Source organism: Platalea leucorodia, assembly GCF_965183815.1.
Source record: "Platalea leucorodia genome assembly, chromosome: 4".
Lineage (NCBI taxonomy): Eukaryota > Metazoa > Chordata > Aves > Pelecaniformes > Threskiornithidae > Platalea > Platalea leucorodia.
Window position 1 is genome coordinate 10,434,824 of NC_138826.1, and position 20,829 is coordinate 10,455,652.

The 20,829-nt window shown below is 37.2% G+C and overlaps 1 protein-coding gene across 2 annotated transcripts in view; it reads left to right on the plus strand.

Moving 5' to 3' along the window:
- Positions 1-1,963: 1,963 nt before the first annotated feature.
- The window catches only part of NRAP (nebulin related anchoring protein), a gene marked incomplete at its 5' end in the record, with an annotated part of 53,241 nt that continues 34,375 nt past the window's right edge, over positions 1,964-20,829 (plus strand). Inside the window, 14 exons of one of the 2 annotated variants that reach the window (XM_082308433.1) lie at positions 1,964-2,035; positions 2,286-2,380; positions 3,083-3,170; positions 6,308-6,412; positions 6,959-7,063; positions 7,728-7,839; positions 8,707-8,807; positions 9,463-9,570; positions 11,137-11,241; positions 13,986-14,090; positions 15,989-16,105; positions 17,877-17,981; positions 18,929-19,036; positions 19,740-19,844. In XM_082308433.1, coding sequence (XP_082164559.1) covers positions 1,964-2,035; positions 2,286-2,380; positions 3,083-3,170; positions 6,308-6,412; positions 6,959-7,063; positions 7,728-7,839; positions 8,707-8,807; positions 9,463-9,570; positions 11,137-11,241; positions 13,986-14,090; positions 15,989-16,105; positions 17,877-17,981; positions 18,929-19,036; positions 19,740-19,844 — 1,431 coding nt within the window. Of the gene's footprint in view, positions 2,036-2,285; positions 2,381-3,082; positions 3,171-6,307; positions 6,413-6,958; positions 7,064-7,727; positions 7,840-8,702; positions 8,808-9,462; positions 9,571-11,136; positions 11,242-13,985; positions 14,091-15,988; positions 16,106-17,876; positions 17,982-18,928; positions 19,037-19,739; positions 19,845-20,829 lie in introns of both variants that reach the window. The other variant, XM_082308432.1, reaches the window with a different exon arrangement.

Here is a 20,829-nt window from a genome sequence, read left to right on the forward strand (position 1 = left end):
CCTTAAGCAATGTATTGTCTGTGCTGGGACAGGAGCAGGTCATGCATCTTTTTTCTCGCCAAAACGTGAGACAAGGGCTCTAGCATGGATTCAGATAGCATGAAAACAACTAGGACTATCTAGAAAATATACAATATGGTAACTCTTGGAGTAGATGAACACAAAGAGGCAGCAGCTGGTAGTGTGCCAAGCGCTAAATAAGGAGGGGACAGCCTGGCCACTGTGACCCTAATATAGGTCACTTGCATAAACAGAATGGCAATCTGGGACAAGATGAAAAGCTGTGTGAGAAGGGAACTGGAAGGCTTCCAATTTATTTTGGTTCACAGGTATGAGCTTGGTAAATATTATTGTGATGTAACTTGATCAACATAAAATCGCTTCTGATCCTGAAAGGAATAACATGAGGTAACTCAGCAGTTGTTTTAATACAAGAAGTTATGTTCTGTGAACTTTTTTTTTTAAGATGAAAATACGTCTGTTCATATACTGGTATTAATTACTTACTTTGAAAGGCCTCAAGTGTTTTCAGGATTTTGTGCCATAGCCATTGCTCTTCAGATTAGAGAGTCTATTTTCAGCACACCAGTTGCTGACAGTACGTTGTGCCAGTACATTGTCAGCATTCAGTAAAAGTAGTAATAAGTTAAGCAGAACTGTGTATCTCCATAGAGAGATGAATAGGAGGCTCTCTAAGCATACCCAGAAGGTTTAGCCAGAAATTATTTTGATTGCATTGTTTGTAATTTACAGAAAAGAAAAGTGCTTAGCAATATCCCAGGACTGCTGCAGGCAGGGGAGGTGGTGCAGATGCATGGATGACTAAGTAGATTTTTACTTGGATTGAGATAACTCTTAGCTGTGTCCCAGGGTTATGGAGCCCTGCAGCTGGAGGTATTATGATTAGGTGAGATGTAAATCTTGAATCCTGACCATTTGTAGCTGGTAGAATTTAATAGCTTCTTTTGTTCAGAGCAGACTTCACAACCCTAATAACTTGCTGGAATCCTAATATCAGGCATAATAATTCCTTATCATTATTTGGCTGAGGAATTTTTATATTCTGATCTATGCCAGGCTACTCTTTGTGAGCACTGTTAAATAGCTGCTTTGTTCATACTATTCAAAAGTAAATGATTCCTTTCTGAAGTTTTTTTTGTTGGATTTTGAAGTTGGATTTGTACCCGTCATGTTTAGAACTCTCTGAGATAAGAGGCTCTGCCCATTTCACTGTGCATCCTCCTGCACCTGGAGATAGAGCGATAGGTTGATGAAACAGAAAGACATGAGAAATGAGTGTGCTCTGCTCTGCTGCCCATAACATACAAGGTGAAACTGAGATGGCACAAGGGAAAAAAGTAATGGCTTGGCTGGGACAATGGCGGTGTATCTCTTCTAGATCTAACAAAGGGGCAGGAAGCTCCAAACCCATCTCTGGCCTGCATCTCTGGTGGTACCTCCTTCTAATACGAGGCTGTTCCTAAACACAGAGGAGTCCTCCATGAGGTCACTTGCTGCATATCAGGGTGAGGAGAGACTATGATAAATTGCTGCTGCTGTATATGCTTTTCATCCTGGGCTTATGACAACTGGCTTTACAGCAAAACTGAAATACTAAATGATCAGACTCTAATGTTCACATGGACATGATTCGTTTCTGTGAGTTCATTCTTCTATTTAGAGAAAGATATTGCTACCCTCCCTTACGCACTGACACAGTTGCCAAAATAACCACTCTTACTAACCAGCAGCTTTAAAAGCCAGCCTGCAGCTGACTTTGAAACAGAAGGTCAGCAAAAGGAGCAGCAGACTTCAATTCAGAGCTTTAATGGGAGCCATTGACCACTGCAAAAGGCCTTGACTGGAGTGTCTAGAGTGTGCTTTGCACAGGCCAAAAAGTCACTTTCATACTCTTTGAACCTTTTGTATAAACCTATATATTTTTCACTCTGTGGATTTCAAGATGAATGTGCAGCCGTGTGCTAGATGTGGCTATGGGGTTTACCCTGCTGAGAAGATTAACTGTATAGATCAGGTCAGTTTTCTTTCTTTATTATTTTGGACTATAATAAATGTATAGATTGGCACTTTTAACACAGTGCAAAATTCTTTACTCATAACTGGGTTCAGAACTGGAATGAGTTAATAATAGGCATATATTTGAAGAAGAATTCTTCAAATTCATGAAATGAATGTTAAGGATCAATACTGAGATTTAAAACTCAACAGAGTAATAATGAAATAGCAATCATGTCTGTTTGGTTTCTGTTTTGTGGTATTTCCAGACATGGCATAAAGCTTGTTTTCACTGCGAAGTATGCAAGATGATGTTAACAGTAAACAACTTTGTTAGCCATGAGAAAAAGCCTTACTGTCAAGCGTAAGTGTGTTTCCTTTTCTTTTTTTAAGGCAAAGGTTTAAAATGCCAAGTCATTTTAATGTAATAGAAGAAGATCACCATTCGGACACAGCCTGGTCCTATGTGTGATGTGACATCATGTATTGTTAGTGCCTTCGTGCATATATTTGGGTTTACATGAATCACGAACAATGGGAAACTCTTGTTACTGTAGATAAAGCTTTCTCATTTGTCCAGTGTGTTAAAAGATACCAAATTAAGTTGCATTTCAGTATTGTGTGAAGAAAATAAACCCAACCATAAAATCCAGTGCTTTCCAAATCAGTGGTTAAGAGTTAACAAGGTTGAGCTAATCATCAGGAAAATGTATAAAATGCAGATTTTGGAGTTGGTTTGTTCTAGGAAGTTTTTATTTTATAATGATCAATTCCTGTCAAATTTGTCAGCAGAAAAAGGAGAGATGACAGTTGTTTTTTATTCTATTATTCTCTTTTGTTATTAGAAACACAGCATTGATATGACGATCATTAAAATTAATTTTGCTCTAGGCACCTACTCCATACAATAATAACTTGAATGTAATCCGAGATCTGTGTATGAGTGGGGGAAAAGTTATGTATGGAGGTGTGGAGGCTGGTATTGTGTTTTTGAGTGCTCAAAAAGAACCTTTCTGATGGGCTGTCTAGTGCATTCCTAATATCCTTTTACACTTTCCTTTTTTAGACATAATCCAAAAAACAATGCGTTCACAAGCGTATTTGAGACACCAATAAATATAAATGCAAAAAAACTGTCGGAAGTGGTAAGTGAGGTAAGAAGCTTGAGGGCCAAATGTATTTAGCTTTGTTTTACATTTTTATATCATATTTGTGTCTTGTTTTGGAAATGTATTCTTTATGTGATGTAAGTATGTATCCTTTACTTACCCTCCTGTGTTCTTTTAGAGCAGTAAGATCTCAGCCCAGGTTTGAATCATAATTTTTAAAATGCATTCACTCATAAGGAAGAAAGGTTAGATCTGAATTTGCTTCTACTTTCAGAAAGAAAAATGGATAGCAGTATCTCACCTGCCATATCTGATAATCTACATGGAAGCATTGTTCGCATAAACTGTGGGAGATACTGCCCAGAGCTATGTAAACTTAGTAACTAAATCAGGGGGGTTTACACAGCCATTTGAAACAAGAATGACCTACTTGCTTTATGATCTCTTCCAAAACTGATACTAAAGGGCACGAAACAAAAAATAAATTCTCAGTAGAACGTAGGCAAAAGTTCTCATAAATACTTTGTCAAGTATTTCTGACAAACCTAAGATGATATTTCCCTCTTGTGAGAAAACACGAAGTCCAGGGAGCTTTGCATGGTTTTGCTGAAAATATTTTGCTAAAACGTTAAGGATGGACTAGCTTTCCACGCGCTTTTAACTGCATCCATCCTCTAAACGGCTGCTCTGCCCCGGCAACCCTCTAGGGGTGCTCGAAGTCTTCTTTCTTTTCAAATGCCATTCTTTTCTGTCTTGCATTGTTTTCCCCCAGATGTATTTGTTTCAAACTTGCATTTCTAAGAATCTCATGAAATGAGAAACACAGAAACAGCCAATAATTGACAGCTATCTCACTTCCACGTGTAATACTATTTTCTTGAATGTCATGTCTTTTGATACTCTAAAATAGTACTATTGATTCCATGGCTATATTTAGTAAGCAAACCTATGTGTTTCAATGTGATTAGCCATCATTAAAACAAAACAAGGAAGTTGTATTTCTTAGATTATAGTATACTACATTCATTCTGGTGTTCTGTATTAGCTGTACAAAGTTGATATACATGTAATAGGCTTTATCAGACGTATCTTTTCTTTATCATTCTTGTACAGTATTCTTATGCATCAGAATTTGCAATATCATAGGCAGTAACTATTTCAGCAGTGACTATTACACTTACTTACTTTAAACTGTGTATGACAGATCTGGTCAGGAATGAGTTTGGGATTACAGCAGGTTCTATTTCTGTTTTTAGGCAGTGATATGAGACTCTGATACTTCCAGTGCATGTGAATATACACGCCAGACGAATTATAGCTCAAAGATCACTTTCCCTTGTTTTTTACACCTAAAGAACCTTCTGTCCTTTTCAATCACATGAGGTTCTGCTCCAGAGAGAAAATTGCTTAGGGTAGTAAAGAAGCTGATTCTGCACTACTTACTTAAAGGGAGTACTTCTGCAGAAATTTTGAATGTAGGAAAACTTTTTCATTGGTAAATGTATAAAATAATGCTAACTTGAGAAAAGGTTTCAATTGCTACTGTAGTTTGGTGGTTTTTTAGGTAAGATTATTTCTTATGCAATAAACATCACGTTTCTTTAATCTTAACATAATGTTTTCACATCAGTCCTATGTTGAGATGCCAACTTGAATGAAGAGATAAAAATTCAGCTCCCTCCCTCTACACAGAATTTCTATGTGAGCAGACAAATCATTCATCTCTCTGTACCTCTGTACTTAATTTATAAAATGGGGATAACGGTACACCTGCTCAGTGATTTTTCTGTCCAGCCAGTTTAGATTTTGCACTCTTCAGGACAGGAACTTATTTGTTGCATCTGTAGAGTGAGATTTATAACAGAACTGTAATTTCACTTGTATTTTTTGTGCTGTCATGATACAATTAACAGTAGGAAAATGATGACCTGGAACTAAATGTGGTAGTCATTTACATTTACACAGTCATGATACTTCATGGCCACTGTGCAGGGAAATAGGAGAGTAAAATATGACCCACCAGGTAATAGTTCTTTCATCTAATGCTGCATTGACGTGTTCTGCTTGAAAATTCTTGGGGATTTCAATCCTCATAGATTACTTCCCCAAAAAGTATTATCTAAAGACCAAATTATTCTTTCACAACTTCATGCCAGATTTCAGGTCTAGTATGCTTCTCCTTTCCAGATGTGCAGCTCCAATAATAGCAAAAAAAATCTTAGGTAGAATCTGGATGTGGATTAGAGAGTAGAGTTCTGACCTTAGAGCTAAACCCTATCTTCTCCTCCATGGAGACTCTTTTTCCAAGAATGGGTGGCATGGAGGAAGTACTTATGTAGTCTTTGCATGACATAGAGCTACAGGCTATGTGGCCTTTTTGTACATAGGCAGGTTGTAAGTGGTGTTCATCTAAAGAGGGAGAAGGAGGAAAAGATGGAGAGTTTTACAGGCTCTCAGAAGGTGGTTACTATTTTCTTGTGGGATGTGGAGATTTGGTGGATCAGGTGTGCCTGTCATAGTCCCTCGGTTTCTGCATTCATATCATATATAAAGGTGTCTTCAGGACAAAATTATTAGCTGGCACTGAAAACTAGGCTGGTCTGTAGCAATTGGAGATCTAACACACAGACATAGGTAAACATTATGACTAGAGTAAATCATCTTAAACCAAGTCATGTTGATGCTGCCACCCAGAGAATTAGTTCTGTGCAGTCATATTGTTCCTCTGCTTCTTTTGTGTTGGTATTGATGATTTTTGCAGTGAGGCAGATGAAGGAACTGACAGAGCTGAAAGCTAACACAGCAAAAGCCTACATACTAATTTCCTGATACAATTTCCCCCACAGCAGCCTGTCTGATGGTGTCAGTGTGTGAGGGACAAGAAGAAGGGTCGCCTAGTAGGGCCAGAGGTGGTTTTGGAATTAGCCTTCCTTTAGACTTGTTTAAGGTGCAGCCAAAACTAGCAGGCATTGAAGTGGGTTTGTCATGGTGGGAATTGCACTGGTTTTGTTGTTTTGTCTTGCATTCATCTCCTTTTGTTGCTGCAGTTCATGCAGACTCCATATTACTGTGGACTAAGAGACAGTGTTCTCCTTGTTTGTCTCCCTTCTTGTTCTTCCCCTAATAGGGGGATGTGTTAGTCTGTACTAACAAACTACTAATACTAAGTCAATTTTTTTTAGATAAAATATCGAGAAGAGGGTGAACAATTCAAATCAGTCTTTCAATGGGATGTAAGGTCCAGAGAAATTGAAGCTGCCTATAAAGCCCAACAACTGGCCAGCCAGGTAAGAAATATCCCTCAAGTCTCCAAGCCACTAGCCTGCAGAAGACCAAGGACTGGCCTTGGCAGTCCTGATTGTTAGGGTTTTACTCACAGCATTCCAATGCTAAAAAAGGCATTGCTTCTCATTTGGCTAAACTTTTCAAGGCAGCATAGCTTGATTGTAGCTTAGGGTGAAAAAATCAGAAGATGAGGAAGGAAGAGTGTATCTATACAGTTAGCTGTTTGGACTGCTGCATGTGCAGCCTTACTCAATGTGTCTTCTTTCTACTGACATTGAAGCTTCACAACAAGTAGTCTGATTCCTAGGGGAAATTATTTGAGTCTCACTCCAGGATCCTAGATCCTGACACCTTGATGTCAATTCTTGTTATACAAGCTCTGGCCTGGTATTCTGAAGGTATGTGGAGTGTAGGCCTTGTGCTGTACTTGTGCAGAGTGAATTTCACTTCCACAGCATTGTGCAAGTTTCCTTTTTTTCTGTCAGATCAGCTGTTTGTGTATTAAAACATGGGTGAAGATTGGTAGTTATTTAATTTTTCTTTTATAGAATGCTTACTATGCTGCCTATGAGGAGGGAAAATCATGGTACTCGGGAACTATCCCAGATCCTGAGATGGTCAGGATAACACAGGCACAGAAGACTATGAGTGATGTAAGTGGGCTGATGTTTGGAATAGCTTTATTTTCATGGGCTATCGTATTCTGAAGACTTACCAGTGCATCAAAGCCAACCTTTGGTAATATGTTACCAAACAAGGGGAGACTGACATATTTACCTCTGTCAATAATAATATTTAACCATGTAAGTGATTAAAGTCACAGAACAATGCTATTGCCCATTCTGAAAATCGTACATTTATATATTTATGTAATTGAGAAACACTTCAACTACTGACCAATGATATCTGAGGTAACCTTGTTTATATCATGATCTAGCAGGCAGAGGTGTTTCCCTCAGTAGAGCAGAACTCATGATGGAAAACGTGTCTTATTTTCCATAGAGTAGACCTTTCATTGACTGTATTTCCATGACTGATGGAAATCACTTCTCAATTATGACTGATTGTCTATGCCGATACAATGGGTCAGTGAGTCAGTCAACATAGCCAATTAACAGTGGATAATTGATATGAATGGGGAATGTTTTCTGTTGTATGTAGGAAATATTTCTACCTAGCAAACTTATAAGTTCTTTAATTTGTTTACTTTTAAATAAAGTGATATATACCTTTAGGAAGCAGACATTAAAGGAGGAATCACATTAAACTACAGTGGGCTCTTCTGTAAAAACAAAACCCAAAATGTTTGTTTTCTAGTTTCAATATACAGAAGAATATGAGCCGCGGAGAGGCAAAGGCAGCTTTCCCGCTATGATCACTCCAGGTTATCAGGTTGCTAAGAGAGCCACCCAACTAAGCAGTAATGTAAGTGGCAGTTTTTTTAATTGTATGTTAGACTTCTGAATTTGGAGAATCTTGGGTTTAGGCCATTCACTTTAGACAGTAGGTTCTGTGATGAATATTTGCTGTAGTGTTAATTCTACAAAGTGAGAAAACTTTAACATGATGCAGGAAATAGAGTTAACAAACTACTTGGCTTGGGAAGACAATCATATAGGATAAATGGCAATATAGATATTTCCAGAAAGATGTAGCAACTTTTGCTGTAATTCATCACAACCTGAAAGAGATTGTGAATCACTCTAAAATGTTTATTTAATTCATTACCTTTATTTTCACTTTATGGCTTTATTAATCTATTTATTTACATCTGACATTTTTTGCTTTCTTTATTATTTGAAGTTAAATGCCATAATATTGAATACAAATACTGTAATATTGAATTTATTTCATATAGAAGCTACTTTAAATATATGCACAGAAAATTGCTTATTTAAAAATAAGACTTCAACTGAAAAAGATCAAGTAAAAATAAATCCTGTAGAAATGATTTTAAAGTATTGCATTGTTTTCTGCAAACACTGTCTGCATTGTCATTGCAGTATGATCTTAGTGTTTTGGGCCACTAATGACTAGTCTCATAATATTTTAGTCAAATGTGTGGCTCACATAAATCTAGTATAATTTGAAAATTTGATTATCTGGGTCTATTTCTATCTGCTTCTGGCATTCACTTTAAGGAAATTGGGCCTTAAATATACTGATAGCTTGACTGTACAGTGGGGAGTGTCATGAGTGGTGTTGCTCATTTTCTCTTGAAGCCTTCTGATAGAAAATGCACATTTGCTGCTTATTGTTTTTAATATGTATTTTATATGTTTTCTCCCTCAGGTAGAATATAAGCGGGGACATGAAGAGAGAGTTTCGAAGTTCACCTCTGTGGTAGACACTCCAGATATACTTCATGCAAAGGTTGGAGGACAGCTTTCAAGTGATGTAAGTGAAACAAAAAAGGTTGACTTGTTTTTGACTCTGCAAGTGACTCTTAGGACATTTATAAATCACTTAAAAATATGAATGTAAAGAAAAGTAAAAAATTAGTATTTGAAAGGCAGACTCTTGAAATGCGTATTACCTTAAAATATTCTTGATACATTTTACCATTAAGTATTTAATTCTTCCAGTTATAAAGACCATATGCAGTTCTAGGCCATTTTAGGGACTAGCTGGCTGTCAGAACTGAAGGCAGGGAACTAGTCTGTTCTATACCCAGCAACTGGCTGGCATGCAAAGTAAAGAAGGAAGCTGCCTGACTCTAATATTTATTAATATTAGAGTTAATTAATATTTATTAATATTAGAGTCAGGCAGGCATTGTGCAGACAACTTTAGTATTTTCTTTAAACAACTGTGATCCATCCTATACCCTGAATGAGACACAGAGGCCCTGAAGAAAACATGCGGTCACGTGGTTGAAGACTACATTGTAAAGCATACACACAAAGGAGGTAGATTCAGACTTCATGGTTCATCTTCCTTTTGGCAGAGGACAGCCATCGAACGCCTGACTTTGCAACTTTAAGAGTTGATTATGTGTGTAATTAAGATACATTTGATCTAATTGCTCCTGAATTGTCTTGGATTTTTACAGTTGAAATACACAGAAGACTTTGAAGAACGGAAAGGGAAAGGCAGCTTCCCTGCTATGATCACTCCAGCTTATCAAATAGCCAAGAGAGCGAATGAATTAGCCAGCGATGTAAGTGTCCAAAGCAAATTGTCTTTTGGGGAAGAAAAGAATTAATTCTCACACAAATTTTGGATTAAAATGTTTACCGGCAGAAACTCCATGAGCATGGTGGAGTTGTGCTAGCAGTGCACTTCATACACAGATTTTCAAGTGGTTGTCTTTTGCAGGACAAAGTTGAGTTTTATGCACAAAGAAAAAATTAGGTGTTTTATTTGTGAATCAACACTGTGGATTTTTGTGGGCAAAAGCGTCCTCTTTACCCAGCCTCCTGTTGCATACAACTAAGAAGGAAGACAATAATGAGTCAGCTGGAGGTCTTTGATTTCATTCTGCCCAACCCAGTATGAGTTAGAGGGGCTGAAGTGCAGCTCTAATTTACAGAGCCAGAATATTTCTGGGCGACCTTGTATCAGGGGAGGGCTGTGTTTGCAGAGCTCTGCTTTGCCATGACTTTCCATGCTCCCAGTGGGTCCTTACAGTTCATTCTCCTATTCCTTCTTTTGTGCTGTTACAGGATGAGGCTTTTATGAAAGTAGCTTCCTGAATAGCAATTATATCTATAAAGTATGTACAGACACATACACACACACACAAACACATGCATACATTTGACATAGATACAGATTTATAAAATATAGCTTTTTATTCCACTCATTTTACTCTCCTTACTGTTGGGATTTTTTTTTTACACTCCTTGGTGTACTGATCTTTATTGGCTTTCTTTTCCTCTCCAAACCACAAAACCACAACACCCCTGTATTCTTTAAAAAGCATTGTAACGGGACACCAGTATTGCTTCAAAATGTACAGTTAATAATTGTGTTTTGTCATTGGAGACTGAAAGGAAAGCTCTTTTTGTTGGAGAAGATAACATATAGTGCTAACTCAGTGGAAGTGAATTTAAAACATTATTAAGAGTCATTGAGGAAAATAAGAAAAGATCTGTAATTTTGAAGGCAAAAGCAACTGACTCTAAAACATTTAAATGTTTTTGTTTGCCTTTGATCTATGGAAAACCCTTCATTTGTGTCAGCAAACACACATAGTGATTAAAGGGCAGCATCAGGTTATAGGCATTATTTTGACTTCAGCAAAGGTAGGGTAAATCTTGGTCTAAACTTGAAGGTTGATTGCCTAAAATTCCCTTGATCATTGGGGATATCAGCATCTTTCAGAAACAAGCCCATTTATTAATGGCGTTCAGATGACCCCACAGTAAAAGGAGTGCTCTGTGGTAACCATGAATTTACATTACAATCAGTTCTATTTTTTTAACCTGCTGGAGCATCGGGGATTAGCCACTGACAAGCAGGGAGTACTGAACACGCTGAACTAATGGTCTGGGTTGGACTGGCAAGTCCCATGTCCCTAGTGCATTATTAAAAAGTACGACACTAGTTTTGTTTTTATATCTTCAAGTGGCATATTTGACTTCTGCAGATTCGTGGCAGTGGGAATTTTGACAATCTTTTATTGTCAACATATGTGTGTCATTGATTATTATTTATTATGTAGCATCTGTGTACCAGACTAAACTCATCCAGATGATTCTTTTCCTTTTCTTTTTCCTGTTAGGTAAAGTATCATCAAAGATATGAAAAAGAGATCAAGGGAAAAGCCAGCCATACAGCTGGAACAGATGTAACTTTTGCAAGAGAAAATGTAGATCAATATGGCCAGGTATGCAACATCCGAGAGATACCCATGCTGATGTTGATCATTACTATGGTTGATTGATCAAGACTTGAGAAACTGCAGTGAGACCTATTTTCACTTTGCTTTCCTGTATGAGAAAGCAAGGTCTCAAATGAAAAGATAGTGTGCAACAGCACCATGCTCTGAATATGTAATATATTTGGCATTGGCACTTACAAGATGAGACTACAAGGTGCGTGCACTGTCACTGCACGATCCTTATGGTAGGGTCATTCCAAAAGGTAAGCCTTACCTTGGCAGATTTTATCTGTGTACATGTATGCACTATACATTTCTATTGTTGTGTTGTTACGTGTCACACTGAAATGTGTTTACTTGTGGAAACTTTCCCATTCCATTAAAAAGAAAATGTAAATTCAGTTAGGAGAAAAAGTGAAAGGGCTGTGAAATGGCAGAAAGTTAGTAGATAGTTAAGCAGCTTTTCCCTGCCAGTATTTTTAGAAATCTTAGAAGCTTTGCAGCTCTAAATATGTGCAAGTGGCACTGAAGATCATACACGATCTCTTAGATTCCAGCTCTTCTACAAAAGCGGTATTGTCAACTTGACAAGTTGCAGTTCTGCATTTGTGGAACCAAATAGGCTTTAGGTCTGTTTTGGTCTGTGGCATTCGTTTTGCTTTTATTTCATTTTTAAGGGAATGCAATTATTTTTGTGGTCTCCCAAAATGCATCCAAAGTTCCATTCCAATTAAGTTAGGGAAATAGTACAGCTACATAGAACTGAATACAACTAAAGGGAATTTGGAAGTAATTGAATAATGTTTTTGTATAAACAAAACTGTATGGTTAGTCTTAGGTTTTTCATCCTAGCTCCTCATGAGACCCATATACTTTGGAGAAATGAAGGAACAGGGGATATATTATCCTAAGACATTTGGGAGTTTTACGTTTCTTCACTACTTCTGTCCAAACCTACATCTTATAATGTGTGAAAAGCAAACCATCCTTGAAGAATATGATGTTAGAATATGTGGCAATAAAGCCTTCAATTAGTTTCTGTCTTTTGAACTACTACAAGTTTTAGTAAGAATAAACAAATAAAATTAATTTGAAAAAGCACCAACTGCATTTTCAAGCATTGGAATACTGCTATCTTTAGAATTAATTTAAGTTTTTTTTCTTTGAAAGTATCTTTGAAACTTCAGTCACAGACTTCAAATTTAATTTGAGTTTTAATCTTCATAGATTGGATTCTGATGTTTTTATTCAAATAAAATAGAAATTATCAATAATAACTGAAATTAATGGATCTTTCTGAGTGAAGCGTGACTTAACATGGGTAAAGAGATTGGATTTCTAACTGTCAAGATCATGAGGGTACATCATACAGATATAACATGAGACAATTTAAGGAATCTTACTGTAAAATTCCTGTGTGCTGAACACCTGTTTTGTTCATGTTTAAAAATCTTAGAAGTGGCTAAAATTAATTATCTGGAACTTTGAAAATGCTCTTTTGTAATATGAGCAATATTAGAAATGATATAAAAATATATCTGAGAAAGAAGAAAAAGAAAATAGCAAGTTAGTCTGAAGAATTCAGACTCATGAATGGCATTTTAAAAAACTAACTCAACTGATTAGTCAAGGATATTTATTTTCTGCCTGTTTATAGAATAATTTATATGCAATAACTATAGCTACATTACATTGTTCACAAACTTATGATATGACCTATCTTATCATGTGACATTGATGGTGCACAAAATAACCTACAATGGGTTGTTTTGCATTGAGAAGTCACAAGAGAGATAGATACCCCAAATATTTATAGTCCTTTCTATCTGTGCTCTCCATGACATTCTTGACATGCCACACATTCTTTTTTCACTTAAACTGACCCTTTGCTACAAAGGATTTATAGAATATTACAGAGAAGACACATTACACTGTATCATCTTACTTGTTTGTATACTTAACCGTATTCTCCGCAGATCTTGCCATAGAAAGCATTGTGTATTACCATTTTAAAAAGAAGCTCCAGTATTTTGTTATTAAATTATCAAAAGGCTTTTCAAATTGTCAAACATTTACACATAAGCTTATCTATAGATAGATTTACGAGTGTTAATTCCGCAACAATTGTTCTTTTAAATCGAGCCAATGGAGTTTTGTGATTTTGTTCCCTAAGGAGTTTACCACTTTAATATCTAGATATTTCTGCTTCATTAATGAATCCCTCTTCAAATATATCACTGCACTAGAGAAACATTATTTTTGGTCAGTTACGATGTGTGAAATGGCCATGAAGAGATCAAGAGACCTCTGTCACATCACAGAGGAAGGCTGACCCTATGCTAAACTTGGGAAGTTTAAGCAAATCTCCTGGCTGCCCAAACCATTAGATATTTTTATAGTTTTCCAGGGAAACATATATTAACAAAGAGAGGGGCTAGCAGATATCATCTTTGTAAGAACTGAGATGAGACTAGAAGGATGTACATCATTGCATACTTGGATGCTATCTTGACTGTAGCTAATTGCTACCTAAATTTCTCTTGCAATGCAACACAAGTAATTTCACAGGCACAGTTAATTTAATGGGTGATTTTATTCTTACAGTTGGTCATTTCATTCTCTTTTTCATAAAAAAAAAAATACAATGAAGCGATGAACTTTCCTACTAACAAGGACTATGGGGCTTTGTGAACTCACCCAAGGCCCCACCTGCTCATGTATGATGAGTAAACAGTCTGAATTTTCTTCAGGATTATATGGATGAGTATGAAGAACGCAGAGGGAAAGGAAGCTTTCCTGCTATGATCACTCCAGCTTATCAAAATGCCAAGAAAGCAAATGAATTAGCAAGTGATGTAAGTATGAAACCTGAATCAATACAATTCATAAACAATTAAAGCCAGCAGTTTGTCAGAGCAGTGCCTAGGAGGAGAATGCTAAAATTACACTTGAGAAGTAAACAACAATGACATTTCACTGCATTGCCGGGAACTGGATGGCTCCGGGGATTAATAATATCCATTAATAGAAGGGGACACAGCTCCAGCTTGCATGGGGGAGGAGGTGGATGTAGCAACTAATGGGGATCCCTACTGTTAGGTTAACCCTCCTGGCAAATTTGCACCTGTATTATTAATGAAACCTTCAACTGCCTTAATCATCCTGTGGACTACTGTGGTATTCCCAGTAGTGAATAAATGGAAGATGAATGAGCTGAACTGGTTTTGATATTTTGATGTATCATGCCTCTAGCGCAAAGCAAGTCATATGGAGGAAAAGAAACCATAGAGTATGACACTGTCACTTCACAAGACTGAGATTATTTCTAGGCTGGGGATTTTTAGTTTTGGGTGGTAAGCTAAAGAATTGTCAAAAAGGGTGGTGATGTGTGATTCTTGCACGCAACCCGTTGATTAAAGAGCCTCAGTCCTATTTGAGGAGACCATTTCTAGTAGTGACAAAAATGGGTCAGTCTGTCGGTCACTACCCTGTGGCTGCTGTGAAGAGTTCCTGCGAGTGACAACCTTTGTAGTGTGGACACCTGACCCCCATGGGGCTACCTGAGCTGATGGGCTCAGTCTGTTTTCTGAGGAGATAACAGACAGATGGTTGAGTCTTTCAGCTTGTACTAGCCTGGACTAGACCCTAGCAGTGAGCTAGAGTGAAAGGATCAGTCATATTCTGTCACCTGAGCTTATGACTGAGAGAATATAAAAACCCTGAAACCTTCTGTGACCAGTCCCTATTTTGATGTCAAACTCAGTGATCCTCTGTTTAAACATGAAATATTTAACCTTTCCAGATAAAGATGTCAGTTTCATAGGTTTTTAAAATGCTAATGGTCAGCAGTTTCCTTATTTATTTGTAATACCTAGAGCAAGCAGAAGCGTTGGTTCATGGCAGTAACACACCAGGTTACTTATCAAGCTGCTACATATCTTTAAAGCCTGAGAAACTGTGTACTGACATGGAAAATAAAAAACACTTTGCAGTTCAGCACATTTCAAATAATTTGTTATTTTTCTATATCATGAATCTGATTTTTAAATTAGTAACATGGGATGAAGAATATAAGCATCTCCTTGTATGCAAGAAATATTGAAATATATGCTCAACAGGGTTTTTTCTGGACAAAGTTTGGCAAAAGGCCAGTATAGATATTAACTCTCTTCACCAATCCTATCTCAACTTAAGTCAATAACCAGATGTCTAAATTAAATTAACAGATCCCTTATTTCAATGTTGATTTGGTAGAGAAATAGAATTGTTAAAACATTATGAGTGCAAAAAGATACATCTTTCTCAAAAAACTGGTTTCTACAAAAGGAGAAGTTCACAGAGCACTTGATGACTATGACTATCTTTAATTCTCTGACTAGAAGTCTAAAATTAAAGTACTGAGAATTAACTTCAGTAATAATAGAAGAGCACACAAGCTCCGACCAGTCACTAGCCAAGAATCTGCTAGTTATCTGTTCAAGCTATGAACAACAACCAGTGATGTTCTATCTATGTAAAAAATGGCTTAAAAAAATGCTGTCTAGTGAAGTGGCTTGGCAGGGATTGTTAGGGCTGTGATTTCACATGTGGTTTATTTCAGGAAGTAACAACTTAGAGTGTTTTAACTTAGCAAGTTCTATTTGCTTATCAAAGTGAGAATAGGAAAAATCTTATCCCAACTCATGAAGCCAGTTTAAATAGCAATGGTGAAAAGGTAGACATCTGTTTTATAATTTTCCCTACTTCTTTTCAGATAAAATACAAGAAAGATCTTTCCAAGATGAAAGGTGCAGCTCACTTTCACTCCCTAACGGCTGAAGACAACTTAGTCCTTAAACAAGCCCAAAGTGTTAACAAGCTTGTCAGTGAGGTAAGGCATTGAACCGATCTGTTAACAAGTTTGAGAGCAGCTCATGCAAACATTTGTGTCTGATGGGTAAGGACTACAAATACAAAAAGCTGTTGTTCTTATTGCCCAATATGTAACAAAAATGATCTGTGTGTAGCACAGTAACTGGAGAGAAAGGTGCAAGAACAGATCTTCATGTGCTGTTGTCTGGCGCTTCCAATGATCTGTATGAAAGTATTGGAAATTAACCCCAGAAGAGTAATTCTAATTCTGGCCACATGAAGAATAGAAATCTAAAAAAAACCCCTGAATTGAGCTGTTAATGTGCTGTGAAGTTATAATCATAAATGCTTTAGGATGACTTGGGTGTGTACCTTAGAGTGTTTCAAAGAAGGTTCTACTGATAATTAAAAAATAACAGCAACAGAGCCAAAATTTGTACCATTCTATTAATGCAGGTTTCTTTTTTCTTCCATCATGTGAAAGACTGTGAGTTAGTGATAATGCATTCTTCTTCAGCTTGGCAAGGGAAGATTGCTAGAGAATTCTCAGCAGATTCTGAATTATTAATTTATTTATAGTGTCATATCAGCTATAAAGCTATTAATAAATGTGAGTTTCTAGAGCTTCCCCATGGCAGTTTTTTAAACTTATACTCTTGAGATGTCAAAGTATAAAACTTTCAATAATGAAAAACCCCTGGAAGAAGGACTGGAAGGGGCCTCTGGGGCCAATGATTCCTGGCTCCTGCTGTTTCGGCACAGTATAATATAATCCTCCTCTTCTAATTTCTAGCCTACATTTATTCCTGTCCACTTTATTACTGTTGTGTTTTGTGCCAACATTGCCCTTTAGTTGAAAAAGTTCTTCTCTGTGCATGATTACCTTTCTGAGATGTTTACAAACAGATATCATTTTCTCTTCTCTGCCTTTGTTTGCCTACACTAAGCAAGTCAAATTCTTACCTCTCTCAGTCTTTTGCTGCAGCTGTTACAGGCTGAGTGCATGTTCCTTGAACAGGAATGACTGTAAGAGTACATAAGTTCTTGATGAGATCTTGCTGGAACCTGATACATAGCACACGCACTTCCCAGTGCCTGCTCAAAAGTCTCCTCTTGCTCCTGCCTTGGACTGCATTTGCCTTTTTCATGGCTGTGTTACTTTGGCATCTCGCCATCTTTCTGTGGTCAGCCTACATATGAACAATTTTCTCTTTCTTAGCCTTTCCAGGTGATGAGCTCTTATAGCTGAAATTTTGATGGCTACTCCCTACATACATTAACCTCTACATTGCTGAATTTAGTCCCATTTCTATTACCCCTTTTAATACCACCCCTAGCATTCCTACTTCAGAGCAAAGGTGCTTAATGAAAATATTAAACCAGTTCTGTATTTGAACTTACTCTGAAGAACTCTGCAGGTAAGCTTCCTCCTGTTCAGTCCTTCCTGTTGAAAAACACCTGTTGCTTTTTCTGCTTTCACTTGCAGCATACTCACCTTAAAATTCCATTGTAGATCCTTGTTTTTGTTAATAATTTTCTTCATGGCACTGTCTCGTACACTTTGCTGAGGTCCAAATGGATGAAATTGTTTGCATTTCTTTTGCCTATAAAATGAGAACTGAGTATATGAAAATCATCTTTATATTAATTTTCATCATAAGCCATCTGATGAAAGCCATGTATCAAAATGTCTGAACAGTGGGTCTGGCTAATAAAAAGTGTGTGAAGGAACTTGACAGAGCAAGTTAAGGTTTTACCATATCTTTCCCTTGTGCATTTTTGTCACTAAGGTGGAGTATAAGAAGGATCTCGGAAACAACAGAGGCTACAGCATGAACTATTGTGATACTCCGCAATTCAAGAATGTGAGCAAGATCTCAAAATTCACCAGTGATGTAAGTTTTTGGTACTTCGTGTGTGGCTTGCTTAACCTGGTAGCTGCTGGAATCGCAAGTCATCTGTGTGTGTATTTCAGATAAGCGTGCACTGGGAATTTTGTTATAACTGATTTTAACCCATGTATGTACAGCACCTATCCTAGTCTGTCCTGATGGATAACTGGGGGTCATTTTATATAGGATTATGAAAAGAACTATTATGATATATGGTAGAGAGATTACTTACAATGGACTGCTAATCTAGACAAGTATCTGTCAGTTGTTACTGTTATCTGTCATAATTATTACTTAATTCATTGTGTATGTCCATTTCCTGGCTGGAAGGGTAGGCAGAAGATACTTTACCAGAGTTAATGTCAAAAAGGAATGTGTTTACTGTGTGAAAGTAATCAATATTAATAATTATACTGCTTGTATCTTATGATACTGAAGTATAATTTTGCTTTATATTGCTTGCTACCATTCTCTGAAGTCCAGGAGGAGTAAATCTTCTGCCATACAGATGAGATGGTAGAGTGGTTAATTTACCTTGTTGTCTAATTCCCTACTCTGGGCTTGGTGAAAGCTGCACCAAAACAGTCCAGTTTTGGTAGATGATTATCTGTTCGTTTGTTAATGTACAAATAATGCTTCCCTGCAACTTCATTCTAGTATTTATTTCTGATGAAATAATATGCAGCAATAGAATGCAGAGGTATCTCCTTTATGTGACATCCAGGTGATATGAAGAATATGTAAATGACATCTTGTAAAAGAGGAAACTCACAGAGGGTTTTAGTTTTTATTTTTTAAAGTACTAAGGTTGTTGTGGACTCATGAGTTTCTGTAGTGGTGCAACACTAGTAGACCACCACTGTAATAATTTGTCTCACTCCTGTAACATATGGAAACTCATAGAAAAACTAAATATATTTTCTCAGGGTATTTTTGCTTTTTTTGTACAGCTTAAATACAAAGAAACCTACCAGAACCAGGTGAAAGGTCATTATGCAGGTATCGGCATGGACAAGCGAATGCTACATGCCATGAAAGTTGGCAGCTTGGCAAGCAATGTAAGTCTTTTTTAATCACACTTGTAAGGTTGTTGCTTTCTTCTCTTTAAGTTTTTCCAGAATTAAGTTGATGATAGCAAACTTTAGATCGTATCATACTGGGGATCTGAAGGACAGATATGTTGAGAAGAGGGGAAATTCTGGAAACACTTTTGTACTGATTTATAGCTCACTGTGTGGAAGAAGTTAAAATAAGCAAATTCAGTGATCTGGCAACATACTGAGCTCCTTCAGTTTTCTTTGACATCAGTAGGATGCTGAAGGTTTCTTGCCACCACCCCCAGGGTCAGACCTTTGCTGAAAAAACAGTCTTTAATGAAGATTTCTGGATTCCAATTTAATTTACTGGGTTAGTCAAGAAGCTATTTCGTTACATACCATTCCTTCAAGTACATTATTTACAAATCTGTAAGAAGCTTGAGAACTAAGCAGAAAGATAAAAGAGATGTGTCATAGGTGGAAGTTAAGTTAATGCTCCCACTGTTGGCATTGGATTAATTGAGGAGCTGAAAAAGAATCAATTAGTGGCTAAACTATGCAAATAATTTCATTTTCTTTGTCACTCATGACATTGAACTTACTTTGTTTCCTGCATTTAATATTAATATTATTGTTTCTCCTTTCCTCTTGACTGATAATTATTCAAACAAATGACAGCTTAAAAAAAAAGAATGATTTTTTTTTTGTTCTCCCTGTGTTTCAGATAGCCTATAAATCTGATTACAAACATGACGGTGTTGACTACAATTACCCAGCTACTCTCACTCCTTCATATCAGACAACAAGGAAGTTGGTCCCTTTGAAAGATGTAAATAATTTTATGGTTTTTTTTTTCTATGACTTGCATGGCTCATCATGTTTCTGTAGGAGAGATTGTGATAGATTGCATGTGTCAAATGATGATTTAATCATGGGAGCAAACAGCTAGTGATAACAAAGTTAAAACAAAAAAGTGCAGGGAGTCAAGAGGGCTCAGAGGAACAGAAAATGCTGCCACCTCCTGTCATTGGCTTCAGTTCAGCACAGATTGTACAGTCATGTGAAATGAGTGAGTTCTGCCCTGTCTCTAGTCTGTGTTGCAAATTGTCTCACCATCCTGGCCAGCTTCAAAAGCAGCATCAAGCACCAAAAGGACAGGGAGACTTAAATAGGCTTCTCATCCTTTGTGAATTCCCTGAAGAGAGGTGTTCACCTTTGAAGGGGAACTAAGTGGTCACATAACCTTCCTTATGCCTGTGGTCCATACGAGGAGGTGCCCTCTGTGCTTGGGGTTGAGTTACTGGTGGAACAATGCGAAGAAATTCATGTACTGCTGTGGTTATATGTGCTCTGCAAATAAACAGAGGATGTCAGGCTGTAGAGGATGCCATACTTTCACCTCTCACAAGCGTTAAAGGCTTGATTGATCTCATCTACCATTGGGAACTTAACCGGTGTCTTAGTTAGGAGCGCAGTCACCAGGCATTACTTATAAAATCAACAGGAAGAGAGCAGCACCTCTGCAGGGCATTTCTGACTATCTACGATGTGTATAACCTGTCTTTCCATTGAAATTGCAAGAATCCAGGGGCAAGATGCCTTAGAGAGGCCATTAGCATTATATGAGATTTATCTGGGCCTAAATAAGTCTTCCAAGAAAAAGATGGTAGCATGAAGAGGTAGAATTGAGAACCCTGATGTTTTTGAAGAAGTACTTGATATACTTCAACTGTAAGGTGCACTATTGCCTCTTCAGCGGTAATTTCAGCTTTGTCTTTGAAAAAGCTTAAAAAAGTAAAGTTCAGTGTTTGATT